This window comes from Dermochelys coriacea, chromosome 24 (genome assembly GCF_009764565.3).
Source record: "Dermochelys coriacea isolate rDerCor1 chromosome 24, rDerCor1.pri.v4, whole genome shotgun sequence".
In the NCBI taxonomy this organism is placed as follows: Eukaryota; Metazoa; Chordata; order Testudines; family Dermochelyidae; genus Dermochelys; species Dermochelys coriacea.
In genome coordinates, this window is record NC_050091.1 from 13,043,846 (window position 1) to 13,071,077 (window position 27,232).

At 52.1% G+C, this 27,232-nt stretch overlaps 2 protein-coding genes across 2 annotated transcripts in view; both read left to right on the forward strand.

The window, feature by feature from the left end:
• Positions 1-14,701, forward strand: part of LOC119847669 — a 70,227-nt gene extending 55,526 nt beyond the window's left edge. Inside the window, 6 exon segments of the mRNA XM_038382620.2 lie at positions 10,978-11,016; positions 11,018-11,103; positions 11,589-11,705; positions 12,415-12,567; positions 12,896-13,036; positions 14,410-14,701. Coding sequence (XP_038238548.2) covers positions 10,978-11,016; positions 11,018-11,103; positions 11,589-11,705; positions 12,415-12,567; positions 12,896-13,036; positions 14,410-14,624 — 751 coding nt within the window. The 3' untranslated portion in view covers positions 14,625-14,701.
• A 1,598-nt stretch (positions 14,702-16,299) lies between these two features.
• Positions 16,300-26,334, forward strand: LOC122457427 (phospholipase A2 inhibitor NAI-like). The gene is made up of 7 exons (XM_043502287.1): positions 16,300-16,350; positions 17,275-17,297; positions 21,156-21,283; positions 21,766-21,867; positions 24,168-24,401; positions 24,795-24,929; positions 26,114-26,334. The coding sequence occupies exons 1-7, from the start codon at positions 16,300-16,302 to the stop codon at positions 26,332-26,334; spliced, it is 894 nt and encodes a 297-aa protein (XP_043358222.1).
• The last annotated feature ends 898 nt before the right edge of the window (positions 26,335-27,232 follow it).

The following is a 27,232-nucleotide window of genomic DNA, read 5'->3' on the forward strand; positions in this document are numbered from 1 at the left end:
ACTCCACCCGGGGCGGGGTCCAGGGCTCCCTGCTGCAAACCCCTCCCCCGCCCCTGCTGCCCCCGGCGTCCCCGGAGCTACAGCTCCCCCTGCAGGGGGCACCCGGGGCTGAGCCGTGCAGCCCCCAGCTGCTCTCCCGGCCCCGGCCCGTCCTGGGGCTCATCCCCCGAGCTGACTGCCTTTGCTCCGCTTCTTCCCAGTGCCCCCGGCTGACCCCGACCCAGTGGCTCGCGCTGCCGGCTCTGCTACGCGTCAAATGCTGGTCAATGCAACGAGCAGACCATAAATTGTTCTGGATCCGAGACCCAGTGTATTGATGCCACCGGGACCATAACAACTGGTAACTTCTGTTCATTTATTCTGGGGTTATATTTCCTTTCTTGTTTCTCGCCCACCCCCTGGAGGTCCACAGTGAGTCACTCTTTGGGGTCCACTAAGTGAAGGGTATTGGCTGCAGATCGGGACACCTGGATCCTGTTCTCAACATTGGTCTCAGGTGTGACCTTGGGCCAGTGTCTTCCCTTTCCTGTGCATCTGGTTCTCCCCCATCCATTTCCTGTGTCTAGTTTAATCTCTAAGCTGCTTGTGATAGGGACTGGTTTAGTCTTGGTGGCCCCTGTTGTGCCAGGCGCTGCACAGACCTTTGATGGAGCTTGGGGTCCCCTCTTGTGCCTGATGCTAAAGAACTCCCAGTGAGATACAGTCTTTGCCCCCAAAAGCCTAAACAGGCAAAAGAAGGATCATTCTCCGCATTGAAAATATGGGGAAACTGAGGCACAAATTGTGCCTTGACTTGCCTAAATTCTCACAGAGAGGCTGTGGCAGTCCCATAATGGTGCCTTAAGTCACTACAAAGCTACCCTTCTTAGAGAGCTGACCTCTCCCACCAGCACTGATCTGCTGCTTTGCTAGATGAGCGAGGGGACTAATACTGGCCTGACCCAATCCAGGTACTGTCAGTGGGCTCTAGATCAGGGCTGTGAATGACTTGTTCATGGACACACAGCGAGCCTGCGTCAGAGTGCAGGAGAAAGGAAGTCCATGTAGGCCCAGACAGGCTTGGGGGAAGCAGAGCAGATGGGGAGATGTAGGCTGTGGGGCACCTTGGTGGGGCACTGAGGCGGGGAGGGCGGGCACTGTGTCTTAATCCAGCTCAAATAGCCTGACAAAAATTGCCTCCTTTCCCCTGCCCCCACAGATGGATGTGACATGCAGGCTGTCAGGAAGGGCTGCGCTTCCGAGTCCATCTGCATCATGGCACAAGTGGCTTCAAACATGTTCACAGATATCGGTGCAGATCTAACCACGGCTAAATGCACAGTGGCCTCCGGCGCGGCGGGCATGGCTCCGGGACCAGCTGGGCTCCTCCTCCCGGCCCTCGCTGGGCTCCTCTTGCTGACGCTTCTCTCCTGATTCCCTACCCGATGCAATGGCCACTCTGCACTGAAATACACCCTGCAGCCTGCGTTAGCTGCTCTCCCGCCCAGGAGTTCTCAGCTCCCGGATGGACTCACATCCACTTGACGTTGTTGCACTGAATAAAACACACTGGAGTGTGTTTGGATTTGTTATTTCTCTGTTTATTTCAATGAGGAAAAGTTTAATTCTTGTGAAAAGCCAGTTAAGAACAGAAGCGCGGCCGCATCAGTTCAGGTGAATGGTGCAGCTAGTCCAGTGTCCTGTCTCCGACAGTGGCACAACCAGAATTTGAGGGGCAGTGTACAGAACACGGCCATATTGGAGAAACCTAGCCCTGTCTTTCCCTCCCGGCTTCTGGCAGTCAGAGATTTAGGGCACCCAGAACATGGCGTTGTGTCCCTGCCCATCTTGGCTAATTGCCTCTGATGGCCTTATTCCAGGAATTTACCTAATTCTCTTTTGAACCCACTTATACTTTTGCCCATCCCCTGGCCATAAGTTCCATGGGTTAATCGTGCAATGTGCAGAAAGGTACAGCCACTTGTATGTATGAAACCTGCCACCTGTTCGTTTCATTGGGTGACCCCTGGTTTTGGTGCTGTGGGACAGGGAAAATAACAGTTCTCTACTCACTTTCTCCACGCCATTGTATGATTTTCTAGCCCTCTGTCCCTTCCCCCTGTGGTGGGGCAGTGTGGCCTCCCTCCGACTCAGAGTGGGAGGGACGACCACAACACCCCCCTGAGTCATCTCTTTGCCAAGCTGAACGACCCTAATCTTTTTAGTCTTCCCTCATACGGAAGCCACTCCATGCCCTAAGATTAGGCTGAGAAAGACCCCAGTGGGGAAGTCAGGCACCACAGGCTCGGGGTTACACAGCCCCGGAGAACATCAGTTCAGCCTCCAACAGGCACAGGGATCCAGGACTCCTGGGTTCTATCCCTGGCTCTGGGAGGGCAGTGGGGTATATTGGGTTAGGGGAGAGGGGGGTTGGGAGTCAGGACTCCTGGGTTCCATACAGAAAGATCTGGGGGTCTGGTGGCTGTTGCCCTGCTGCTGCATCTGACCACAGCGAGGCCCAGCCCAGGGTGTGAGCCGGTCTCACTTCCATTGCCCCAACAGCACCACAGGTGACAGCGGTTTGAAAGTGAAGTGGAGTGGGTGGAGGGCTGCGTCTACATTTCAAATGGGGAACGGGGTTGCTGGGTGGGTTCCCTCCCTGATGCGGGGAGGGGAGTGCAGGCCAATGGCTGTGACGGGAGACCCCTGTGGAGCAGCACGGTGCCCACTGCCCTCATTTAGGTGCTGCTCAGGAACAAGCCCTCACCTCCCCTTCCCTGTCTGCACGATCCAGGGCTTTGGGCATCTGCTAACAACTGCTGACCCACTGCTGGGATGGGGCAGGGAAATGCCTTTCATGGGAACAGGGCTGGACAGACGCCAGCGGCTCCGAGAACACCAATGCTGGCATCTCCAAATGAACCAGGGGGCCCTCCAGCCAACGCTGCTGCAGAGCAGTGAGATCAGGGGTTTTGCTGATGCAGTTCCCCCTTTCTCACCCGAGTGGCTGGTCAAAGGTCAGGCGCGGTTAATGTTGGACCAGGCTGGAATTGCAAAGCCCTCTGCTCCTGCGCTAGAGACGTGACTCTCCCTGGCTCCAATGGATGTTCTTGGATGTCTTTGGCCTTGACCCGGGAGATCATCTCTCTGCCCCACCCATAGCAGGGAACCCGGGGCAGGGCAGAACATGGTGGGGGATGAGCTCCCGGCCAAATGAGGAGTGAATCGCAAGCTAAGACGTATGTGGGTGTGAACCTGCCTTGGAGTTTTCTGATGAGGACCGGAGGTGTTTTTGCTGAGCATTGTTTGAGGAATCATTTTTGAGGGGTGTGGGGAGAGGTAGAACAGACACAGGGTCACTTGGAGTCAGGGATAAAGCCAACTCAGCAGCCTGCCAGCATGGTATGGTCTTTTCCACTGTCAGGACAGAGATGTAAAACTTCCCCTCTACTTTGGAGACCAGCCCATTGGGTGATAGTTCCGACCTAGCTGGCTCTCCTTCCACCTCTTTCTGGTTTGCCTGCTGTCCTGCCGGACCGTGTGTGTCCTTGAATGGAGTTGCTCTGCGACGTGTGAACAGAAAACTGTTATTCTCTCACCAAGCATCTCAACTGATTGTGCTGTTGTAGAATTCATCCTTCTCGTCACAACGTCAGTTGTAGTTTTGGTTATCCAGCTAATTTTTATCCTTCTTCTGTAATGCCAAAGGTCAAACGCTGGAGTCGTCTCTCAGTGTTCTTTCTAAGGACATCTGGACAGGAGGGCCAACCACATGCAGCACTGCAGCAATCTAGTGCAGATGTGGCCCTTTTAACTTTTGACGACACAGAAGTTGTGGGAAGTTGTTGGATGCAGTTTTTGCAAGCTCTGTCCTTCTCCTGATTTCTTCCTCCCCACTTCAGTTGGATGTTATTAAATTCCCTAAACAGGGGAAAAGATTCATTTTTTTCATCACTTGAGCATCAAGACACAGGTGTTGCCTTCCATGTGCATTTTATGTATTTACTTTTTGTCTTCCTATCATAGAATCATAGAAGATTAGGGTTGGAAGAGAACTCAGGAGGTCATCTAGTCCAACCCCCTCCTCAAAGCAGAACCAACCCTAATTAAATAATCCCAGTCAGGGCTTTGTCAAGCCGGGCCTTAAAAACCTCTAAGGATGGAGATTCCACCACCTCCCTAGGGAACCCGTTCCAGCGCTTCACCATCCTCCTAGTGAAATAGTGTTTCCTAATATCCAACCTCGACCTCCCCCACTGCAACTTGAGACCATTGCTCCTTGTTCTGTCATCTGCCACCACTGAGAACAGCCAAGCTCCATCCTCTTTGGAACCCCCCTTCAGGTAGTTGAAGGCTGCTATCAAATCCCCCCTCACTCTTCTCTTCTGTAGACTAAATAATCCCAGTTCCCTCAGCCTCCCCTCATAAGTCATGTGCTCCAGTCCCCTAATCATTTTTTTTGCCCTCCGCTGACTCTCTCCAATTTGTCAACATCCATTCTGTAGTGGGGGGCCGAAAACTGGACACAATACTCCAGATGTGGCCTCACCAGAGCCGAATAGAGGGGAATAATCACTTCCCTCAATCTGCTGGCAATGCTCCTACTAATGCAGCCCAATATGCGGTTAGCCTTCTTGGCAACAAGGGCACACTGTTGACTCATATCCAGCGTCTCGTCCATTGTAATCCCCAGGTTCTTTTCTGCAGAACTGCTGCCGAGCCATTCGGTCTCTTCTCTGTAGCGATGCATGGGATTCTTCTTTCCTAAGTGAAGGACACTGCACTTGTCCTTGGTGAACCTCATCAGATTTCTTTTGGCCGAATCCTCTAATTTGTCTAGGTCCCCCTGTATCCTGTCCCTACCCTCCAGCGTATCTATCTTTTCCCCCAGCTTAGTGTCATCTGCAAACTTGCTGAGGGTGCAATCCATCCCATCATCCAGATATTAATAAAGATATTGAACAAAACCGGCCCCAGGACTGACCCCTGGGGCACTCCACTTGATACCAGGTGCCAACTAGACATTGAGACGTTGATCACTACCCATTGAGCCCGACAATCTAGCTAGCTTTCTATCCACTGTGACAAAGTTCCTCCTCTACCTTGGTGGGTCTTGTGCTTATTGGCGGATTTGCTCGCATAGGAGATTCACAGCAGCCCTCGGTTTGGCCATTTTTGTGAACCCACAGTCCAGGTCAACTCCTCCTGTGTCTGACCAGGAGTTGGGAGGTTTGGGGGGAACCTGGGCCCATCCTCTACTCCGGGTTCCAGCCCAGGGCCCTGTGGAATGCAGCTGTCTAGAGAGCCTCCTGGAACAGCTGTGCGACAGCTACAACTCCCTGGGCAACTTCCCCATGGCCTCCTCCCAACACTTTCTTTATCCTCACCATAGGACCTTCCTCCTGGTGTCTGATAATGCTTGTACTCAGTCCTCCAACAGTCCATGTTCTAACTCTCAGGTCCTAGCACCTCTTGCTCCCAGCTCCTTACATGAGCACCACAAACTGAAGTGAGCTCCTTTTTAAACCCAGGTGCCCTGATTAGCCTGCTTTAATTGATTCTAGCAGCTTCTTGATTGGCTGCAGGTGTTCTAATCAGCTTGTCTGTCTTAATTGTCTCCAGAAGGTTCCTGATTGTTCTGAAAACTTTCCTGTTATCTTACCCAGGGCAAAGGGACCTACTTAACCTGGGGCTAATATATCTGCCTTCTGTTGCTTTCCTGTAGCCATCTGGCCCGACCCTGTCACACCACCTTATAGTCCATTAATCCAATCCATACTTTTTTAATTTGCTGGCAAGAATACTGTGGGAGACCATAACAAAAGCTTTGCTAAAGTCAATTTATATCACGTCCACTGCTTTCCTCATATCCACAGAGCCAGTTATCATCATAGAGATCATCATATCATTAATCCTCATTCCATATTTCTTGCTGCCTTCACTCAAAAGGAAGCAGTGCCGTGAACTGATTCCTTGGCGTGTCTTACATTGTTGATGTCTGTGCTATTGACCTGCACGCCCTGGTCGGTGTCTTCTAAACATTCCCTCATTCTAACTTCTACGTATATGCTAAATAGTTTCAATGATACAATGCAACCATGGGGTTCACCTCTTTGATGCTGCAGTACGCAGTTCACACTTCGTTTGGATTGCTGCTTTCTGTCCCCAGAACGAGCTTGTTATTAATTACAGCTCTTGGAAGTCAATCCTACATGCTTCAAAAATATGTATCAACTTGTTGTGTTAGAGCTTATGAAATCCCTTCCCATACTATACAAAGCACTTCTTTCCCACGCTTCCATAAGATCCTCAGGCAAAAATTGCCTCTCTCAAAGCCACTCCTCGGCGATACCCTTAATTCTTGTATCAAGATGTGTCCACGTGCCAACAACTTTCCACAGATCTGTGAGTGTGCGTCTTCTTGAGTTTATAGTTTGATGTTCTTCACAGTCTCTAGCATTATCAACCTTCGGTACAGGAATACAGATTGACCTCTTGGAGTCCTCCAGAAGTTCTCCTGGTGTATATATCTGATTGAGAAGTTCTAGCACGTAAGTTTCTGAATTGTCCTTCAGGGATTGTAGCATTTCAACCATGATCCATTCCTCCCCCGCTACTTTCCCTTGCTTTATACTTTTTAGCGCTCTTTCTAGTTTCCACATTGTAATAACCGGTGTTTTTTCTTCTCCAATTTCAATGTCTCTATCTTCCAGTTTTTCAGGATCATCAAACATTCCTTCACGTATTCCATCCATCTTCCTAGGATGCTGTTGGCTTTGTGGCATCCTCTGACTCATTAGTTTTGATAGAGTTTGTTCCTTTTCTTAGATTCTCTATTTGTCTCATGGTTCTTTTTGTGGTTCAATTAATCTCTTCGTGGTTGTGTCTAATATTCTTTGATTTCTAGGCTTCCTTGTTCTAACCATTTTTCATTTGCCTCTTCGCATGCTTTTGGGATGTGTTTGTGTATCTTTCGATCTCCCTCACTCCTCTGATCATTGCAATCTGTTCTTGCATTTATTACTGGATTGTTTAGGATAAATAATTTTTGTAAAGCTTCTTTTTGTGTCATTTTTTTATTGCATGAGACCTTCGATTAGAAACCTTATGTTTAGCAGAAGGCACTGGAGAAGATGCAGTTTTAGGAACCATCTAAAAAGGTCAGGAAACGAGAGGAGGTTTGGCAGACATGGTTTTTGAAGACAGTAGCTCAAAAGTCAAGGAAACAGGTAGGTGCTGGTGGAGGTGTCAGATGGTGCCGTTATCTTGGCCCTGCTAGCAATTAGGAAGCTATGACTGCTCTTTTCAAATTTTATTTTTGTAATTGTAAAAAAAAAAAATTGTAAATGAGGGGGTTTTACCCTATAATCTAAAATTTTCTTTACAATTTACAAATACTGAGCCGAGAATGTGCCTAAACTGCATTTGGTGAAGTGTTTGGTTGAGCATTTTGGTTGGTTGGTTGGTTGGTTGGTTTTTGCACCCTGTTCGATTTATTTCAGGAAACTTTTCAAGACAAAACACTATTGTGAAAGGATTGGAATCATAAATCTTCTATACAGCATTTTGTAATTCTTATTCCAGTAGATCTCTTCTTCTTTGGCTAAGGCAAAGCCGAATGGTTGAGTTGAGAGGTGTGTGCCAGATGTTACAATTTGTTCAAAAGGCGTTATTCTAGTCTATATAGGTTTTTATACCACATCTATCACTGTACTGTCTGAGTGTCTTCCAGAAGTCCTGCTACCCTGTCCCTGGTGTGACTGGCTACCCCATGTTGCCATCCCAAGCCTTTCAAGGGGAGTTGGTTTCACTCATCCCTCTAACTCGATTTTCCAGCAGGAAGGGAGGAGAATTTGACAGTGTGCTCAGACACCCAAAGGGTGGGCAGGGCCGGCAAGGGGAATAGAATCTTATAGACTCTCCCAGGAGAAGTGTGCAAATCTAAGGTCTCATATTGCATCACAGCACATAACTGAGCCCTTCTATAAAAAGAGAGAGACAGAGACAGCACAGAGCGAGAGACGGGTACAGCTTTTCCGCTCTGCAGAATTAGCCACCAACTTCACCCAAAACCCACTTTACTCCAAGGAACTTTTGATAAGTGATACCCCTCTGGTCTGTTGATGCTCTAACCACTGGACATCACTCCCCTGTTGTAGCCAGTGATAGAACCCAGGAGCCCTGGCTCCCAGCCTCCCCTCCCCACTCTATCCTCTAGCCCCCACTCTCCACTTGGATAGAACCAAGGAGTCCTGCCTCCCAGCCCTCCCACCACTAACCACTAGACCCCACTCCCCTCCCAGAGCCAGGGAGACAACCCAGGAGTCCTGGCTCCCAGCCCCCCTGCTCTAACCACTAGACACCACTCCCCTGCTGGAGCCAGGGATAGAACCCAGAAGTCCTGGCTTGGAGCCCTGCCCCTCTCTATCACACTAAACCCCACTTCCTCCCATAGCCAGGGAGAGAACACAGGAGTCCTGGCTCCCAGCCTCCCCTCCCCACTCTATCCACTAGCCTTCACTCCCTTTCCAGAGCTGGGGATAGAACCCAGGAATCCTGGTTCTCAGGACTCCTGGCTCACAGCCCCACTCCTCCACCACACACATTGTGCTGAAGGCAAAAGCCGGCATGCAATCCCAGCATCTGATGGGTGTGGTGGGGTTGTCTCAAAGCAGAAGCACCAGCTAGTGCAAACAGCTGCCTAAACCTGAGGGGTGGGGTGGGGTGAGAGAGCCGCCCGCTGCCACATGGGGTAAATTTACTCCTGGGTCAATTCTTGGACTCTTTCAACCAGGGAGATCTGCTCTGTCCCCCCATCACGGGGTTCAGTCCCCGCTAGTGGTGTCTCCTGCTGGCCGTCCCAGGGATTAGCTCCTCCAGGCACGGCGTTCTTCTCCAGCATCTCTCTCTCCAGCAGCCTCCTCTTCATGACTCAGCCCTCCAGCTGGGTCACCGTGCATCTGCCCCCGCCCCTTCCAGGGTATCCAATTCCCTCTTGACCAATGCACTCAGCATCAGCAGCCGGGAGGGGGACCTGGGCCCACCCTCTAATCCAGCTCCTGGCTCAGGGACCGTGTAGTCAGCAGCCAAGTTTGGCACTATCCCATTCACCGCTGCTTTCCCCCGGAGCCTTCTCCTAACTTTACCCACGCCTCGGGGTTTGCCGGTCCTAAACTCCCTCCAGTGGGCAACCTGCCTTTAGCCCCCACCACACCCGCTCACACACACAAGCCCCGCCCTTGCCAGGGAGCCTGAGGCAGAACAAAGCATGAGGGCGGCTGAGTGCCCAGCCACATGGGGGAAACTGAGGCAGCTGCAGAGCACTGGCAATGCCATGACACCCTCCAAGGGTGGGAAGTGCCCAAGCGCAGTGCACAGAGGTGGGGGGCAGAGGCAGCTGCTGCCAGGCAGGAGGGAGACTGTCTGCCCCCAGTCTGCCTGATGGTCTGTGATGAGTGACCCCGAGGCACCACTGCTGGTTGGTGTGGGGAACAAAACCCCATCTCCTTGGGGGGAGGGGTCAGTAGATTTCCCCTCCCCCTTTAGAATCTGGGGTGATGCTGTGGGGGGCCCCCAGGCCCTGTTCTCTGGAGAGGGGGGCTGTGGCAGGGTGGACGAGTTCTAGAGGCTCCCTGCTGGAGGCCTCATGGCCCTGCCTCACCCTGTCCCAGAATAGAGCAGAGAGAAGTCCTCCAGGCAGCCTAGAGTGGCTGCAGAGGAGCGGCTAATCAGAGGGGCTGATGGAGCAGCCAATCCGGGTCCAGAAGGGCCCTATATAAGACAAGTAGCAGAGCAGAGAAGGTCAGTTCCTGCCTGGAGTGTGATGAGGGAGAACTGGGAGCCTGGCTGGCCAGATGAGCAGCAGGCCATGGGCAGCTCACCGGGCAGAACCAGGCCCAGTGAAGGCTGCCAAAGTCCGGCTGGCTGGCTAGAGCAGCAGCAGGACCATGAAAATGTCAGTGCGGGCAGGCTGAGCCCCGGGGATTGAGCCCAGGACCAGGCTGGACCAGGCGGGGTACCGAGATGGGCCCTGCTGATCTGGTTGCAGACTGAGCCCGGGGAGGGGTGCTGAAAAGGACACCAGCTGCGGGTGCTGAGATGGGCCCCAGCTGGGTGGTTGAAGAAGGCAGTGCTTCGGGGAAGAAGCCTCTGAGCTACAGCCCCATACCAGGGCCGTGATAAGAACTCGGGACTGTATACCCCGGAATGGGGAACACCGTGTGTGGCTCAGCCGGAGGGCTGAGCGGCCGAAGACCAGCTGAGAGAACTAGCGGCTGGGGGGTGATCGCGAAAGGTAGACGCCACCCTAATGTAAGACCAAAAAGAAAAGCAGGTCACGCCTAACCGAGAGCAAGGGAGCCAGCCATGAGAGGTGGGTTGCCCCCCTCCCGCCCAGGAAGAACTGTGTTTGCAGGCTCTATTGGCCAGAGAAAAGGGGCACACGTGGGAAGCGGGTGCTGACCCCATTGCAGGGGCACATAAAGGAATTTGGCTCTGGAGGACGGATAAGGGATCCCTCTGCTGTCAAAAGTCATGCGTGGCTGAGAGCTGCTTTACGGGGAGTTAGACATTGTGTATCGAGGACCAATGGAAAGCTATTGTTTTAAGAGTGGGGGCGGGGAGTGGAGTTTCCTTGTCCCTGCTGACAGTCTTGGGGGCTCCATGGGGAAGCATGAGACCAGAAGCAATCTTGGGGGGGAGGGGGGAAGCCTAGAACAAGGTGGGCTGAGTTCTCTCTCACTATGGTAGGGAGAAGCCTGCTGTGTGTGTCTCTTGTATGTGGTTGCTGTGTAAGATTGTTCTGGATCCCCAGAAACAGTCACCTTACGCTACAACTGTCCAGCAGGAGTATTTGAGGTTTGTCTCTGATTGCTCCAGGTGGGTGTTGCGAATGTACCAGCCACAAAGCGGGTCAGAGGTGCGGTTACTCCAGAGCTGTGGCAAACGGCTCTGATTCCACCCACCCTGTCGATCGGCTTATGCATGATCTCATTTCAGCCCCTCTGTGATCAATCCCCTGGCTGGAGATTTGGCTGCATCAGACTCCAGTGCTGATCTCCTGCTTCCCCATCACCATGGAGGCTTCTCTTGCCATCTGCATCCTTGCTGCTCTCCTGGTGACAGGTGAGTGGGGCCTACTCCTACAGGGGCTGATTTCCTAACTTCTCCAATGTACCAACAGCTCAGTCACCTGTTGGGTGAAACTGTTGCTGAATGTAACCGAAAAGCAGCCACAGAATAACGGGGGCTGAGCTGGGGGCGTCTGAGTGACAACATCCGAGGAGGAGAGGGCTATAAGTCACAAAGTCCCTGTGACAACGAGTGAAACAATGGGAGGAAATATTTATACTTTAAATCACTAAAATGTTCCCACTGGGCACATTTCAGAGCTGGCCAGAGGCCAAGGGCTTTCCTGACAGGGGATTGTCTCTGCTCTGAAAGGCAGATCTGAATTCTAACATGAGCTCAAGACGATATAAAAGGCATTTCTGCAGGATTCCCATGGCCATAGCTCCGTTCGTATCAATGGGGCCAGATCCCAGCTGGGGTCAGTTAAATTCAAGGGAAGGGACAAATCTAGATGCGTCATGTTCTCTCTGCTTCCCCAGGGTCTTGCTTGCAATGTGAGGTTTGTGCAGGCCAAGGAACCAGCTGCACGGGCGCCATGCAGACCTGCCCAGCTGGGCAGGACTCTTGTGCCATCGCTCGGACACTAACCACATTGGGTAAGTGAGAGGAACCCTAACCAACCTAGGTCAGGCTGGGGAGCCAGGACACCTGGGTTCTAGTCCCTTCTCTGGGGCTGGGACTTCAGCCCAGATCCCTCCCCTCCTACAGTCATGCCTGGCTCCCTGGCCTCCGGGGTGTGTGTCTCTGCTTCCCCTGTTGAAGCTATCCCATATTGTATGAAATAGTTAAACATGCCCTGGAACCTGATCACTGACGTCCATAGGCAGCATCCAACCCACTGGGCTCCTGAGTGTTTGGGGCCACCCTGCCCCATCTCCTCCTAGGGCTGGGTTTTGTGCAGGGCCTGATCCAGTGGGCGTGCTCCAAGGGCGTCTCCTGGATCAGGCCCCGCAGGTGATAGCGGCAGGGGAATGCCTAGTTTGGGAATCCCACCGTGGCTAAGGGGTGAGCTGAATGCCCAGTGTCAGGATCTAGGCAGCCTGGCACGTACCCACTGATGGGAACTTTGGTAACAAAAGGACTTAATGGGCAGTAGATTCGGGGCCCCCAGGGTTACACGGCAGCTGAGTGGGGAGCAGGAGAATCTAAATGCTGGATTTAGGTGCTGAAATGGCTTTCTCTAGGCCTGCGGGACCGCAGTTTCCCCATGGGTAGAGGAAGGCTAATGGCACCTGGGCATTGTTGTGAAGTGGGCGTTGATGGGGTGGGAGTGGAAGGGGAATAAATCTGCCCTCTCCTGTTCAGCGGGAGTGAACATCCAGAGCATTCACAAGCACTGTGTAACATCCAGCCAATGTAAAGCCGGCCACGTCTCTATGAATTTTGGGCTGGGAATGATGACGAGGACGAGCATCGCCTGCTGCATGGGAGACACCTGCAAAGCAACCATTGTTATAGGTACCTCTCCCCAGCTCCATCTCTCCTACCCCACATTACCTTCCCGGGCCTGGTCCTTCTGTCCTGCAGGGGGTGCCCCATGGAATAACACTGGACCCCTGGCTGGGTGGAGTTTAGTGGGCGGGGCTCTAGCTGCCCCCAGGTGTGAACCCAGCTGGCTCCACCTGGGGCGGGGTCCAGGGCTCCCTGCTGCAAACCCCTCCCCCGCCCCTGCTGGCCCCCGGCGTCCCCGGAGCTCCAGCTCCCCCTGCAGGGGGCACCAGGGGCTGAGCCGTGCAGCCTCCAGCTGCTCTCCTGGCCCCGACCCATTTGCTCCACTTCTTCCCAGTGCCCCCAGCTGACACCAAACCCAATGGCCGGAGCTGCCGGGGCTGCTACTCTCTGTCCTCTGAGCAATGCCGCGAAGAGACCATGCAGTGCACTGGATCCGAGACCCAGTGTCTTGACCCTGCTGGGACCATAACATTTGGTAACTTCAGTTAATTTATTCTGGGGTTATTTTTCCTTTGGCTTCCCCCCGCCATAGGGCAGAAGCGAGACACTGTCAGTTCCACAAGGTCACGGGTTCACAAACTATGGGTCAGGACCCCAAAGTGGGTCGCAACCCTGTTTTAATGGGGTCATCGGAACCCGAGGGCTTCAGCCCTGGGTAGCGGGGCTCAGTTTACAGTCCCTCCTCCCCTGTGCCGGGGATGAAGCACTTGGGCTTCGGCTTTGCCCCCCTCCACGCCCTCCCCACTAGGGCAGTGGGGCTTGGGCGGGCTCAGGTTTTAGTTCCCCTTCCTGGGGTTGTGTAGTAACTTTTCTTATCAGAAGGGGGTTGCGGTGCAATGAAGTTTGAGAACCGCTGTGCTAGCTAAAGGTATCGGCTGCAGATCAGGACACCTGGGTTCTGTTCCCAGCGCTGGTTCCCAGTGTGACCTTGGGCCAGTGTCTTCCCCTCCCTGTGCCCCTGGTTCTCCTCCATCCATTGCCTGTCTAGAGTTTAGTCTCTAACTTTTTCATGGTAGGGCCTGGCTTAGTCCTGGGATGCCCTGATGTGCCAGGTACTGGACTGACCCCTGAGATCGGAGTCCTCTCTTCTTTGGCATCTGGCAGACTCCTCATAAGAAACAGGTTTCAGAGTAGCAGCCGTGTTAGTCTGTATTCGCAAAAAGAAAAGGACTTGTGGCACCTTAGAGACTAACAAATGTATTTGGGCATCAGCTTTCATGAGCTACAGCTCCCTTCATCGGATGCTCACGAAAGCATATGCTCAGATAAATTTGTTAGTCTCTAAAGTGCCACAAGTCCTCCTGTTATTCATAAGAAACAGTCCCTGCTGCCAAAGAACTGGCAATCTGAGGAGGCAGAAAAGAATCGTTCTCCCTGTTTTTAAAGATGGGCAAAACTGAGGCACAGAGTCGTGCCGTGACTTGCCCAGTGTCACATAGGAAGGCTGTGGCAGGAAATTGAACCTAGTTTTGTGGAGTCCCACTGGTGCCATAACTCACTCCAAAGCCACCCTGCTTACAGATCCCAGCTCCGCCACCAGCACTGAGCTGCTGCTTTGTAGATGAGCCGTGTGGCTAATACAGGCCTGATCCATTATGAAGGCTGGTAGGCTCTAAGTGACATGCTCCAGGACAGTGTCTGCCACAGAGCAGAGGAGAAGGGGGAGGCCATCCAGGCTCAGACAGGCCGGGGGGAGCAGAGCAGACAGGGAGATGGAGGCTGTTGGGGAGCTTGGCAAGGCCCGGGGCAGGGGGAGGCAGTTGTGTCCTAGTCCCGCTCAAGGAATGGAGCTGCTCCCCTGACCACAATTGCCTGCTTCCCTTCCACACCCCCCCCCTCCCCCAGCAGGTGGAAACCCAACCCAGATGGTGATGAAGGGCTGCGTTTCCCAGTCCATCTGCGACCACCTACAAGTGGGTTCGGGGACTGTTGCAGGGATCCATGCAAATCTAACCATGGCCAAATGCACAATGGTCACCGGCATGGCGGGCGCGGCTCCGAGACCAGTCGGGCTCCTCCTCCCGGCCCTAGCTGGGCTTCTCCCGCTGATGCTTCTCTCCTGATTCCCCACCTGGTGCAATAGCACCACTGCACTGAAATCCACCCTGCAGCCTGCGTTAGCTGCTCTCTTCCCCCCCCCCCCCCCCCCCCCCCCCGCAGGGCTTCCCAGCTGGACTCGCATCCCCTTGATATTGTTGCACTGAATAAAACCCAGTGGAGAGCAAACTCTGGATTTGTTATTTCTCTGATTATTTCAGTGAGGAAAATTTAATTCTCACGAGTGGGGCCGTCAAGAAGCCAGGTAAGAACAGAAGCGTGGCCGCACCGCATTAGGTGAATGGTGCAGTTAGTCCTGTGTCCGACAAGGTTACAACCAGAACTTCACAGGCAGTGCACAGAACGCTGCAATTGTGGAGAGACCCCCCCCCCATCTTCCTAAACCTCCCACTGCCACAAGCTGGGAGGGGAACACCCAGGGTATGGCATGTTCTCTCTGACCATTTTGGGTAATAGCCATTGATGGCACTATCCCCCAGGAACTTATCTCGTTCGTTTTTTTTTTTTTTTTTGGACCCTCTTATAGTTTTTGCCCAGCCCCTGGCAATGAGTTCCACAGGTTACTTGTTCGGTGTAGGGAAAAGTGTGGCCTCTTGTTCGTATGAAACCTGCTGCCTGTTCATTTCATGGGGTGACCCCTGGTTTTGGTGCTGTAGGACAGAGGAATTAGCAGTTCTTTAGTCACTTCTCCACAGCAGTGCATGATTTTCTCCCCGTCTGTCATATCCCCCTGTCTTTCAGTGGGTCAAGGCTGAGACTACTACATTCAGGACCCACTGCTGACAAATAGGACAGCCGTACTCCACATAGCTCCACAAAAAAATTTGTTAGTCTCTAAGGTGCCACAAGTACTCCTTTTCTTTTTGCAAATACAGACTAACATGGCTGCTACTCTGAAATCCGCATAGCTGGTGATTCTATCATTCGCGTTTACCAAGCCAGTAACAGAGATGAGCTTGTGTATCCTCATACAGGTTAACAAGAAGCCACAAACACACGCCTCTGATAGTCCAGCCCTTGGCTCACTGCCCAGACACTGTTTAGACTTTATGATGAATTGTTCCCGAAAACCAGTTTTGCCAGAATTAGTGTTTTTCCCATCCCAATGGATTAGCTACTTCACCAGGTCAGTGTATGAGTCAGATCTTACCTAGTAAGCATGCAGCTGCCAATCCTTTTAGTAACTAGAAACTAAAGGTTTATTAATAGAGTTATAAGTGGTTAGTGGATCATATACAAACAAGTAGCAGAGGGGCAGCCATGTCAGTCTGTATCCACAAAAACAACGAGGAGTCCGGTGGCATCTTAAAGACTAACAGATTGATTTGGGCATAAGCTTTTGTGGGTTTAAAAACCCCACTACCCACAAAAGCTTATGCTCAGATCAATCTGTCACTCTTTAAGATGCCACCGGACTCCTCAGGTGTTTCTTTTTAATACCCACAAGTGATTTTCAATGTCCATACATCAGGATCATAGCAGGGATGGAATAAACTACTAGCGGTCAGGAGTCTCTTTGGACTCACCCAAACAGCTTGGGGGTTGTCAGCCCTTGTTAAGAGCTTCCGTGTTAGGAAGCCAGCCCAGAGAAATGAGGTAGGGAAATCAAGACGCTCTGGAGCTGTCTCAAGTGCCTTTTTATATCCTGTGCACAGAAATGTACTGTCCCAAACACAGGCCATGGCCCCTGTTTGTGGAAAGTTACTGGCCCAAGATGGAGTCCAGGGTCATGTGAGCATATCACAAGCCTTCACGTGGTTTGCTGAATTGCAGGGGTTGGCCATTGGCTCCTCAGGGGAGGAGGAGTTTCTTTAATGGCCCATTGTTAGAGGGAAGTGTCCTCAGTGGGCCATCAACCAGCCTTGCTGTAAATCCATTTGCGGGGGGGTCCCAGGAACACAGTACACGTGTATACGATATCAGTACGCAGCCAATAGTCATAATTTCCACCACAACGATGAGCCAGACATGTCAACGGGATAATCGTGGGTAGCAAATTGTACCATTTCCAGTGGCACTGGCCCGGATGTCCTTTGTACAAGTTTTGTTGCAATTGTATAACTGTGGCAGCAACAGTGACACAAACGGTCATCTTTCCTATACACAGCATCGCACACCCACCCGCCCACCAAGTCGTCTCTTTGCCAAACTGAACGGCCCTAATCTTTTGAGTCTCGTCTCATATAGAAGCCACTCCATGCCCTGAGATTAGGCTCAGAAAGACCCTAGTGCAGAAAGCCGGCAACACAGGCTGGGGGTTACACAGCCCAGGAGAATGTCAGATCAGCCTCCAATGGGGGCTGGGAGCCAGGACTCCTGGGTTCTATCCCTGGCTCTAGTGCTGCATTACTGCTCTCGAACCAAACCCTCTAGCTCAGGCCTGGGTTTATGGACCCAGCAGGTGTAGGCTCAGTTTTCCCCCATAAATGATGCACACAGGAGGGCGGCTCCCCTGAAAGAGACAGCAGCAGCTGCCTGATAAAAGAGAGAGAGTTCAACTATCTGATTGTTATTGTCGGGGCTAGGACCCCCTAGTGCTAGGTGCTGTACATTGTGATTCTATTTATTAGGTGTATTACGGCAACACCCAGGCGCCCAGTGATGGCTGTGGACCCCACTGCACTAGGTGCTGTACATGTGATTGCTATTTATTAGGTGTTTTACGGTAGCACCCAGGGGTCCTAGTCATGGCTGTGGACCCCACTGCACCTAGGCATGGTACAGCCACAGAACAAAGAGACAGTCCCGGCCGCGCACGCGCTTCCAGTCAAATAAAATCTGGGACAACAGACAAATAAATCAGACCCCAGGAAGCTCTGTTGATTCTTACATTTTGAACCGGCGGATGTGGTGGCCAGAGCCAGCTGGAAAAAACAGGTCACTGTGGGATTTTTTGTGAAGCATTTTGCTGTAATTTGCAAAAAAAATTAAATGCACCCCTACCCAATGGGGCATCACTGGCTAGGGGGTCGTACCGTTGACAAGGATCCGTGGGTGATAGTGGCTCACAAATTGAACAGGAGCCAACAGTGTGACGCAGTTGCAAAAAAGGCAAGTCTCCTTCGGGGGTGTAGTAATGGGTGTGTCGGATAGGACAGGGGTTCTCAACCTCTTTCCTTCTGAGCCCCCCGCAACGCGCTATAAAAACTCCATGGCCCAGCTGGGCCACAACAACTGGTGTTCTGCATAGGAAAGCCAGGGCCGCCGTTAAGGGGTAGCAAGCCGGGCAGGGCCCCATGCTAGAGGTGGCATCGCAAAGCTCAGGCTTCAGCTTCAGCCCCAGGGATTGTAGCTCCTGGCCTGCACTGCCTCATTTCACCCCTAGAGGCCACTCTAAGACTAATTGACTTCTTGACGGCCCCGCCCGCTCCAGTTGAAATTTCCCTCCCACAAAATCAATTAAAAATGTCCAAAGACTTTGGTCTCCAGTTTGTTTTATTAAATGGAACAATATAAAGGGAAGGGAACCCAGGCGGGAGCCCAGAGCCGCTGGGCGGGGAGAGAGGGGCAGACACAGGCAGCCGGGGTGTTATTGAGCGGCCGTTGCGCCGGGTGGGGAGTCAGGAAAGAAGCGTCAGCTGGAGGGCGGGAAGGAGGAGCCCGGCAGGTCCCGGACAACCTGTCCCTTCTCCGCTCAGCCCCTGTGAGCCCCGCCTAGGCCCCCCACAGCCTCCATCTCCCCTTCGGCTCCGCTCCGCCCAGCATGTGTGGCCCTGAACAGCTTCCCCCTTCTCCTTTACTGTGACACAGACTCACTGTATGTCCTTGAACAAGTCACTTGCAGCCCGGATCTAGAGCCCGCCGATGACACCCAGATTGGATCAGGCCTGTGTGAGACCCCTGTTCATCTAGCAGAGCAGCAGCTCCCGGTTGGTGGCAGTGGTGGGATCTCAAAGAAGGGTGGCTTCGTAGTGCGTTAAGGCACCAAGATGGGATGCCCCCAAACTGGGGTCAGTTCCCAGCCCTGCCGCAGCCTTCCTGTGTGACCTTTGGCAAGTCACGGCAGTGCTCTGTGCCTCAGTTTCCCCATTTTAAAAATGGGGAGAAGGTTCCCCACCACATCTATTGAAATTGCAGGCTCTTTGGGGGCTGGACTATATCTCCCTATGAGACTTTTAGTGCCCAGCTCAACATGGATCCCTGATCTTCGCTGGGGTTCTGCACAGTGCCACACATGACAGGGGCTCCCAGGACTAAACCAGTCCCTACCACGAAGAGTTTACAGGCTAAACTATACACAGGCAACAGCTGGGAGGAGAACCAGAGGCACAGGGAGGGGAAGACACTGGCCCAAGGTCACACCAGAGGCCAGCGCTAGGAACAGAACCCAGGTGTCCAGATCTGCAGCCGATACCTTTACCTAGCAGTCCCCACAGTGTCTCGCTTCTCCCCTATGGAGGTGGGGGCACAACAAAGGAAAATAACCCCAGAACAAATGAACGGAAGTGACGTGATTTTAGGGTCCCGGTGATCTCAACACACCGGGTCTTGACTTCAGTACAATTTATGGTCTCTTCACGGCATTGCTCAGAGGGCAGAGCGTTGCAGCCACGGCAGATCCGGCCATTGGGATCAGTTTTAGCTGGGGGCACTGGTAAGAAGCGGAGCAAACGCAGTCAGCCCTGCCTTTGAGTGCAGAAGTGGGGCACGCAAGAATTTTAAAAATTCATACTGGCCACTCCAGGCTTGTATTAAACTCCCAAGGTCACCCAAGTGCAACCCACCCCCTTTTGAGAACCCAGAAGGAACACTTGGGAATTCCTTCCTGTGGGGTACCCTCAAGCCCTTTCACCCTCCTTGCCGGGAAGAGCTGAGAAAAAACAAAGGAAATCAGCTGTTGCCACCAGCTAATTAAATGACATACACAAACCTCTTAGGACACAAAAATCCAATCCTGTTCTTAAAAAAGGTAAATTTTATTAAACCCAACAAGAAAGAAAATACATCTGGAATTTAGGATTTTGCTGGATTTAAAAAAACTACTTACAAAAATTAAACATCAAGAATAACCTTACTGAGGTCCAGCTTAAAGGTTAAAAGCAAAACAAAAGCATTTGGGGGTTAGCACGGAGGAGTCCACGAGCCTTACAGAAAATAAAAGATATAAACCTAATTGTGTCTTTCTAGACATTTCCTAATCTACTGACATATTTGGGTAGTTCTAGGTATAATCTGATGATTTCCATACCTGGCAAAAAGCCTTTTACAGCATAGCCATAGCCCTGGTTTTGCTCTGTCCCCTTCTTTCCAGAGAACAACCCCAGAACACACAGGGGAACCTTTTTTCCCCAATTTTAAAAAGTTCTCGCCTTCCCATTGGCTCTTTTGGTCAGGTGCCCTCTCCCTTTACCTGGGGGACTTTTTAACCCTTTACAGGTAAAGCAAGTAGCCACCAAGAGGGACTTTATAGCTAACTGGCTGGGTGGGTGTCCATAAAAGGGAGCTACCCCCCCCCTTCATTTGTCACTGTGGAGGTGAGCAAGCCGCCCGCCACCGCACCGGGGAGGTGACTCTCTGACTCCCCTTAAGCCCCTGTGTTCCATCAGCCAGGCCCAGGAAATCAGCTCTGTTCCCCTCCGCGCCTTGCCAGGGAGCATGGGGCAGAACCGAGAATGGGGGTGGCTGAGCCTCTAGCCAAATGTGGGGAAACTGAGGCAGCTGCAGAGCACTAGCAATGCTGTGAAACCCCCAAGGATGGGAAATGCCCCAGCACAGTTACAGTGGTGGGAGCAAGAGGGCAGAGAACAGAGGTAGCTGCCACCAGGAGGGAGGGGGAATGTCTCCACCCAGTCTATGGCTGCCTGATGATCTGTGCTGAAGTCAGAGACCCCGAGCGGGTCGGGGAGATACCAGCCTGTGTGGTGTGGGGAGCAAAACTCCACCTCCTTGGGGGGGAGGCAGGGTCAGCACAGTTCCTCCTTCTCCCCAGGGAATCAGGAGTGATGATGCCAGGCCCCAGGCTCTGATCTCTAGGGAGGGGGACATAGAGGGAATTTGGCTCTGGAGGAGAGATACGGCTTTGACCTAGGCTAGACCCTGGTATCCCTCCGCTGTTAAAAGTAGTGCATGGCTGAGAGCCTCTTTGCAGGGAGCTGGATGTTGTGTATCAAGGACGGTTTGCAGAGGCAAGCTCTATCTTCAAGGGGGGAGGAGTGGGGTTTCCTGGTCCTGCTGGCAGTCTTGGGGGCTCTGCGGGGAAGTGTGGGACCAGAGGTAGCCTGCAAAGAACCATTCTAGAACAAGGTGGGCTGAGTTGTCTCTCGCAGTCATAGGGAGCAGCCTGCTTTGTCTCCCTCTGGTTTGTGTTCTTGTGGGTGATCTTCCTGGATTCCCAGAGACAGTCACCTCACACTGCAGCCTACCACCAGGAGCATTTCAGGTTTGTCTCTGACTTCACTCGGTGAGTGCCATGAACGTACCAGCCGCAAAGGGTTCAGAGGTGCGGCTATCCCAGAGCTCTGGCAAATGGCTCTGTGGTTCCACCCACCCTGTTGATGGCTCATGCATATGCAATCCCTCATCGGATCTAATTTCAGTTCATCTGTGATAAATCCCCCGGCCGGAAATTTGGCAGCATCAGAGACCCCAGCGCCGATCTCCTGTTTTCCCATCACCAGTGAGGCTTCTCTTGCCGTCTGCATCCTCGCTGCTCTCCTGGCTACGGGTGAGTGGGGCTGTGTTGCTACAGGGGCTGATTTCCTTAGGTGGCCAATGTAATAAAAACTCAGAGCAACATGTTGCATGCAATTGTTTGTTAAAGTAGCCAAAAAGCAGAAAGAGAATGACAAGTGGAAGCAAGGAGGAAGAGGTGACTGGAAACCATAAGTTCCTATGACAATGAGTGAACCAAGTCTGGAAATGGGAGGAAACGTTTATGGTCGAAATCACTGAAAACTGGTGAAATTTCAGATCCGGCCAAAGGAGAAGGAAATTTTGGAAGGAGGATCTTCCCCCACGATGAGTGTGACTGAAAGGGAACAGAGCTGAATGTCAGTGCTCTAGACACAATAAAAAGGCATTTCTGTAGGGTCCCCAGCTGGAGTGAATTGGCCCCAGTTCTTCAGCAGCTATCGATCAACCCCCTGGAAAAGCAAGGGGGCGAGGGAGGGACAAACTAGACACATCATGTTCTCTCTCCCTCTCTAGGGGCCTGTCTGCAATGTGAGGTTTGCCTTGGACCAGGAACCAGCTGCACGGGCGACCTACAGACCACAAGACTCCTGTGCCATCACTGTGTTAGAAAACACAGTGTGTAGGTGAGATGGACCCTAACCATCATGGGTCAGGGAACAGGCTGGGGAGCTAGGACGCCTAGCTGTGGGAAAGGAGTGGGGTGAATGGATCTGAGCAGTGGTTGACTGGGTTCTATGCCAGGCCCTGTGGACTAGGTCCCCAAAGGGGGATTTAGGCCCAGCATTGCAATGCCTGGCTTCTAGGACACTAGCCAGCCAGTGGTCTCCATGGAGCCTGGGTCAGGGGCCCAGGCTGCCCATACAGCACTTAGGGAGAGAGAAGCACCTTTGAAAGGGATCCACAAAAGCCAGCACGCTGAGCAGGGAGCTAAGCCTGCCCCTCTCCTGGAGTTTGGCACCTAAGTCCTGGCTGCATGGAGATGCCCAGCACTGTTTGGGGTCCAGAACTCAGAATCCCTTGCTAAGAGTCAGGCATCTGAACTGGGTCAGCTCTTCCTTACAAAAGGCAGTGGTGGAGGATTAAATAGGTAATCTTGGCTGAATTCAGTTTGGATCTGGTTTATCATTCTGACAATGGTTAGTTTTAAGGATTTTTTCTCAGTTTTTCTCTACTGAAGTTTTCAAAGTTTCAGGAAATGATTGAGCATGGCGGGGGTGGGGTTTTTCAGACAATAATTGGGGAATAACAGCAGATGTTGTGATTCAAAAAATTAAAGCTTTATAACCTTAAAACACAAACTGTCAACGTCAGCTATAAACGTACACAGCATAAATCGCCGTAAATCAAACTCCAGCGTGTTCTCAAGCAGCGTTGTTCTTACTTTGCTGACGTGTACGTTTTAAGGCTGTCAGTGCTTCTGAGGGAATGAACAGATCAAGCAATTCTGAGTGATCCCTGTCATCCCATCCCAGCTTCTGGCAATCAGAGGTTTAGGCTCACCCAGATCATGAGGTTGTATCCCTAACCATCTTGGCCAATAGCCATTGATGGACCTACTCTCGAAGAATGTATCTAGCTCCTTTTGGAACCCAGTTATACTTTGACCTTCACAACATCCCCTGGCAGTGAGTTCCACAGGTTGACTCTATGTTGTGTGAAGAAATACTTCCTTTTGTTTGTTTAAAACCTGCTGCCTATGAGTTTCATTGGGCGACCCCTGGATCTTGTGTTATATAAGGGATAAATAACACTTCCCTCTTCACTTTCTCTACACCGGTTATGGGTTTATAGACCTCGATCATATCCCCCCTTAGGCATCTCTTTTGCCAGCTGAAAAGTCCCACTCTTATTAGTCTTTCCTCGTGTGGAACCTGTTCTATCCCCCTATCATTTTGGTTGCCTTTCTCTGTTCTTTTTCCAATTCTAACATTGCACTGGGGTGACCAGAACTGCAGGCACTATTCAATGAATGGGCATCTCATGGATTTATCTAGTGGCATTATAATATTTTCTGTCATATTATTGATCCCTTTCCTCATGGTTCCTAGCATTCTGTTCGCTCTTTTGACTGCCACTGCACATGGAGCGCCTGGCCAGAGAACTATCCATGATGACTCCAACATCTCTTTCTAGAGTGGTAACAGCTAATTTAGACCCTTCATTTTGTATGTAGAGTTGGGATGTGTATTAGTTTTCATTTCTCAATATTGAATTTCATCTGCCATTCTGTCACCCAGTTTTGCGAGATCCCTTTGTGGCTCGTTGCAGTCTACTTTGGGCATAACTCTCAGGACTAATTTTGTATTGTCTGCAAACTTCACCACATCTCTGTTTTGCAGATCATTAATGACTCAGTTGAAGTGCTCTGGTCTCAGTACAGATCCCTGGGGGACCTTGCTGTGAAAACTGATCATTTATTCTTACCCTGTCTTTTTTCTGTTTCCTGTCTTTTAACAAGTTACTTATCCATGAGAGGATCTTCCCACTTCTCCCGTGACAGCTTAGCTTCCAGAAGATGAGGGACCTTCTCAGAGGCTTTCTGAAAGTCCAAGTAAACTATGTTTGTTGCTCCCCTCAAAGAATTCTAATAGATTGGTGAGGCATGATTTCCCCTTACAAAAGCCGAATTGACTCTTCCCCAAAAATCATGTTAACCTATGTGTCTGATAATTCTATTCTTTACTGTAGTTTCAACCTATTTGCCTGGCACTGAAGTTAGGCTTACCAGCCTGCAATTGCCAGGATCGCCTCTCGAGCCTTTTTAAAAAATTGCCATTACATTAACGACCCACCAGTCATGTGGTGCAGAGGCTGGTTTAAGTGATAGGTTATAAACCGCAGGTAGGGTGGTGCGATTTCATAATTGAACTTCCTTCCCACTCCCTGTGGCTTAGTTTCCCAATGGGCAGAGTGAGGATTATGGCCGTCGTTGTGCAGTGGGTGTCGACGGTGTCGGAGTGGAAGGGGAATAAATCTCTGTCTCGCCTTCTGCGCAGCGGGAGTGAAGTCTCAGAACATTACCAAGACCTGTGCGACACCCATCCAGGGTAAAGCTGACCTCATCTCTGTCACATCCTGGAATGGAGAGACAGTAAGGATGAACATCTCCTGCTGCGTGGGAGACGCCTGCAGAGCAACCACGGTTCCACGTACATCTCTCCACCTCTGCCTCTCCTCCCCCATCCCCTGCACCTCCTGTTCCCTGGAACCTGCCCCACGTTAGCTTCCTGAGCCTGGTCCTCCCGCCCTGCAGGAGGCGCCCCATGGAATAACACTGAGCCCCTGGCTGGGCGGAGTTTAGTGGGCGGGGCTCTAGGCTGCCCCCAGATGTGAACCCACCTGGCCCCACCCGGGGCAGGGTCCAGGGCTCCCTGCTGCAAACCCCTCCCCCGCCCCTGCTGCCCCCGGCGTCCCCGGAGCTAGAGCTCCCCCTGCAGGGGGCACCCGGGGCTGAACCGTGCAGCCCCCAGCTGCTCTCCTGGCCCCGACCCGTCCTGGGGCTCGTCCCCCGAGCTGACTGCGTTTGCTCCGCTTCTTCCCAGTGCCCCCGGCCGACACCAAGCCCAATAGCCGGAGCTGCCCTGGTTGCATCATCTCAAACTCAAGTTATTGCCAGCAAGGGACCATAGAGTGTACTGGAGCCGAGACCCAATCTTTCTACTCAATCAAAAGAATAGGCACGTGGTAACTTCCATTAATTTATTCTGGGTTTTCCTTGTTGTTACAAGTTCATAACCATCCCTGAGTCAGCCCCAGAGCTCCGATGAATAGCTCATTCGTTCCTTCCCATGGCTTGGACCTTTGTTCTTGGCCTCATGTTTCAGGGGAGAAGAGCAAGGTGCCCCCTTCCCAGTTTAGCTTCGCAAGGTTGGTTTTGGAGTAACTGGATGTGGGGAATTTGCATTAATGTTGCCCTAGAGATTCCCTGGGAAAACCACTTACCACTTGTAGTTGCCAGAGTCCATCCCTGGCTGGCACATGGTTCAGTACAGGCCTTTGGACCCAGGTCTCACATCTGTCCCAAACTCCTACTCTAGGACAAGATGCTGTGGGGTCTGCTGGGTAAAGATATCAGCTGGAGATCAGGACACCTGGGTCCTATTCCCAGTGCTGGCTCCTGTGTGACCTTGAGCCAGTGGCGTCCCCTTCCTTTGCCTCCGTTGCCCCTCCCATATTTTGCCTAGATAGAGTTTAATCTGTAAGCTCTTTGTGGTAGGGCCTGGCTTAGTATTGGGAGCTCCTGGTGTGCCAGGCGCTGCACAGACCCCGACCGAGATGGGAGACCCTCTGGTGCCAGGCACTGCATAAGATCATAGTGACAGTCCTTGCGCCAAAGAGCTTGTGATCTACACAGGCAAAGGAAGGAGCATTCTCCCTGTTTTACAGCTGGGAAAACTGAGGCACAGAGCAATGTGGTGACTTGTCCAAGGTCACACGGGAAGGCTGGGGCAGAGCTGGGAATTGAGCATAATTTTCCTGAGTCCCATCATGTTGCCTTAATTCCCCACTAAACCTCTCAGAGCTCCTACTCCTGCCACCTGAACTGAGCTGCTGCTTTGCTGGATGAGTGGTGGGGCTAATTCAAGCCCAGTCCGGGTGTTGTCGGTGGGCTCTGGACTGGGGCTGCAAGTGACTTGCTCAAGGAGATACAGTGTGTCTGCCACAGCAGAGGAGTAGGGTTAGGACATCTAGGGCCAGACGGGCTCGGGGGAGCAGAGCCAGTGGGGAAATTAAGGCTGTGGGGGCCTAGATGGGGCTCTGAGGAGCAGAGGAGGGGGTGGTTGTTGTGCCCCACATCAGCCTGTGCAGTGGAAATGCTCCCCTGACGCCAATCGCCTGCTTTCTCCCCACACACACGCAGGTGGAGATGACGCATTCGACATCCTTCACGGTTGCACTACCAAGTCCTACTGTGCCATGCTAATGGAGGCATTTGATGTTGTCCCAGGGGACAGTGTAGTTCCAGTCATGGACGTGTGCACCACAACCTGCGAGACGGCTGACACAGGATTAGCCGGGCTCTTCCTCTCAGCCCTCGCTGGGATCCTCCTGCTGACGCTTCTCTCGTGTCTGTGTGGATGAGCACTCCACGCTTTCTTATCGACTTGCATCTAGACTTGCCGGTAGGCTTTTCACCCCTGCCCCATCTCCTGCCAAAGGCCTTATCTACGCTACAGAGGTTTGTCGACAAAAGTTGTGCGACTGCAATGAAGTCCGTGTGCCGGTGGCGTGCAGCCACGCTAGCAGCTCTTGCACGGCCACAGAGAGCAGGGCACGGTGGGTAGCCAGCCCGCTGTGCAACTGGCTGCAGGGCGCTTTCGGAAGGGTTTGCAGCGCCTTGTGGGGCTGGGACAGCGTCACCAGATGCCGGTGTCTCAATTCCAACCTTCCGTGGGCAGACTGCCAGCCACTTTTCAGTGTGGGGGGAGAGAGTAACAGAAACAGCATGTGTGTTGGTGTAGAGTGTGTCCTCACGCCAGGGCCCTCCTTAGGCATACGCAGTATACATGGCTGTATCGGGCACCCAAAAATTTGGGACACCCCTGGGTCTTATTGTCCACCCTTCTGCCTCTTCCTATCCCTGGTCTGACCCTTCCTGCAGGCTCCCACAGCTGGCTGCTGCAGCCTGGCGAGTCTTCCTCCAGAGGTTTCAGAGTAGCAGCTGTGTTAGTCTGTATTTGCAAAAAGAAAAGGAGTACTTGTGGCACCTTAGAGACTAAAAAATTTATTTGAGCATAAGCTTTCGCGAGCTACAGCTCACTTCATCGGATGCATCCGATGAAGTGAACTGTAGCTCACGAAAGCTTATGCTCAAATAAATTTGTTAGTCTCTAAGGTGTCACAAGTCCTCCTTTTCTTTTTCTTCCAGAGGGGATCTAGTAACTTACAAGTGAAAAAGCCTCCAGCCTGCCAGCCCTATTAGCACAACACCGACACTGCCAAAGAGCCATTCAAGGGGGAAGGAAGCCATTTGCCAAAC

Excerpts from the sequence above, each read along its gene's own strand:
- LOC122457427 (XM_043502287.1), top strand. The coding sequence starts at position 16,300 with ATGGCCCCTGTTTGTGGAAAGTTACTGGCCCAAGATGGAGTCCAGGGT. Across the intron at positions 17,298-21,155 it reads TTTTACGGTAGCACCCAGGG|TTCATCTGTGATAAATCCCC; the intron begins GTCCTAGTCATG and ends ATCTAATTTCAG. Across the intron at positions 21,284-21,765 it reads CGCTGCTCTCCTGGCTACGG|GGGCCTGTCTGCAATGTGAG; the intron begins GTGAGTGGGGCT and ends CTCCCTCTCTAG.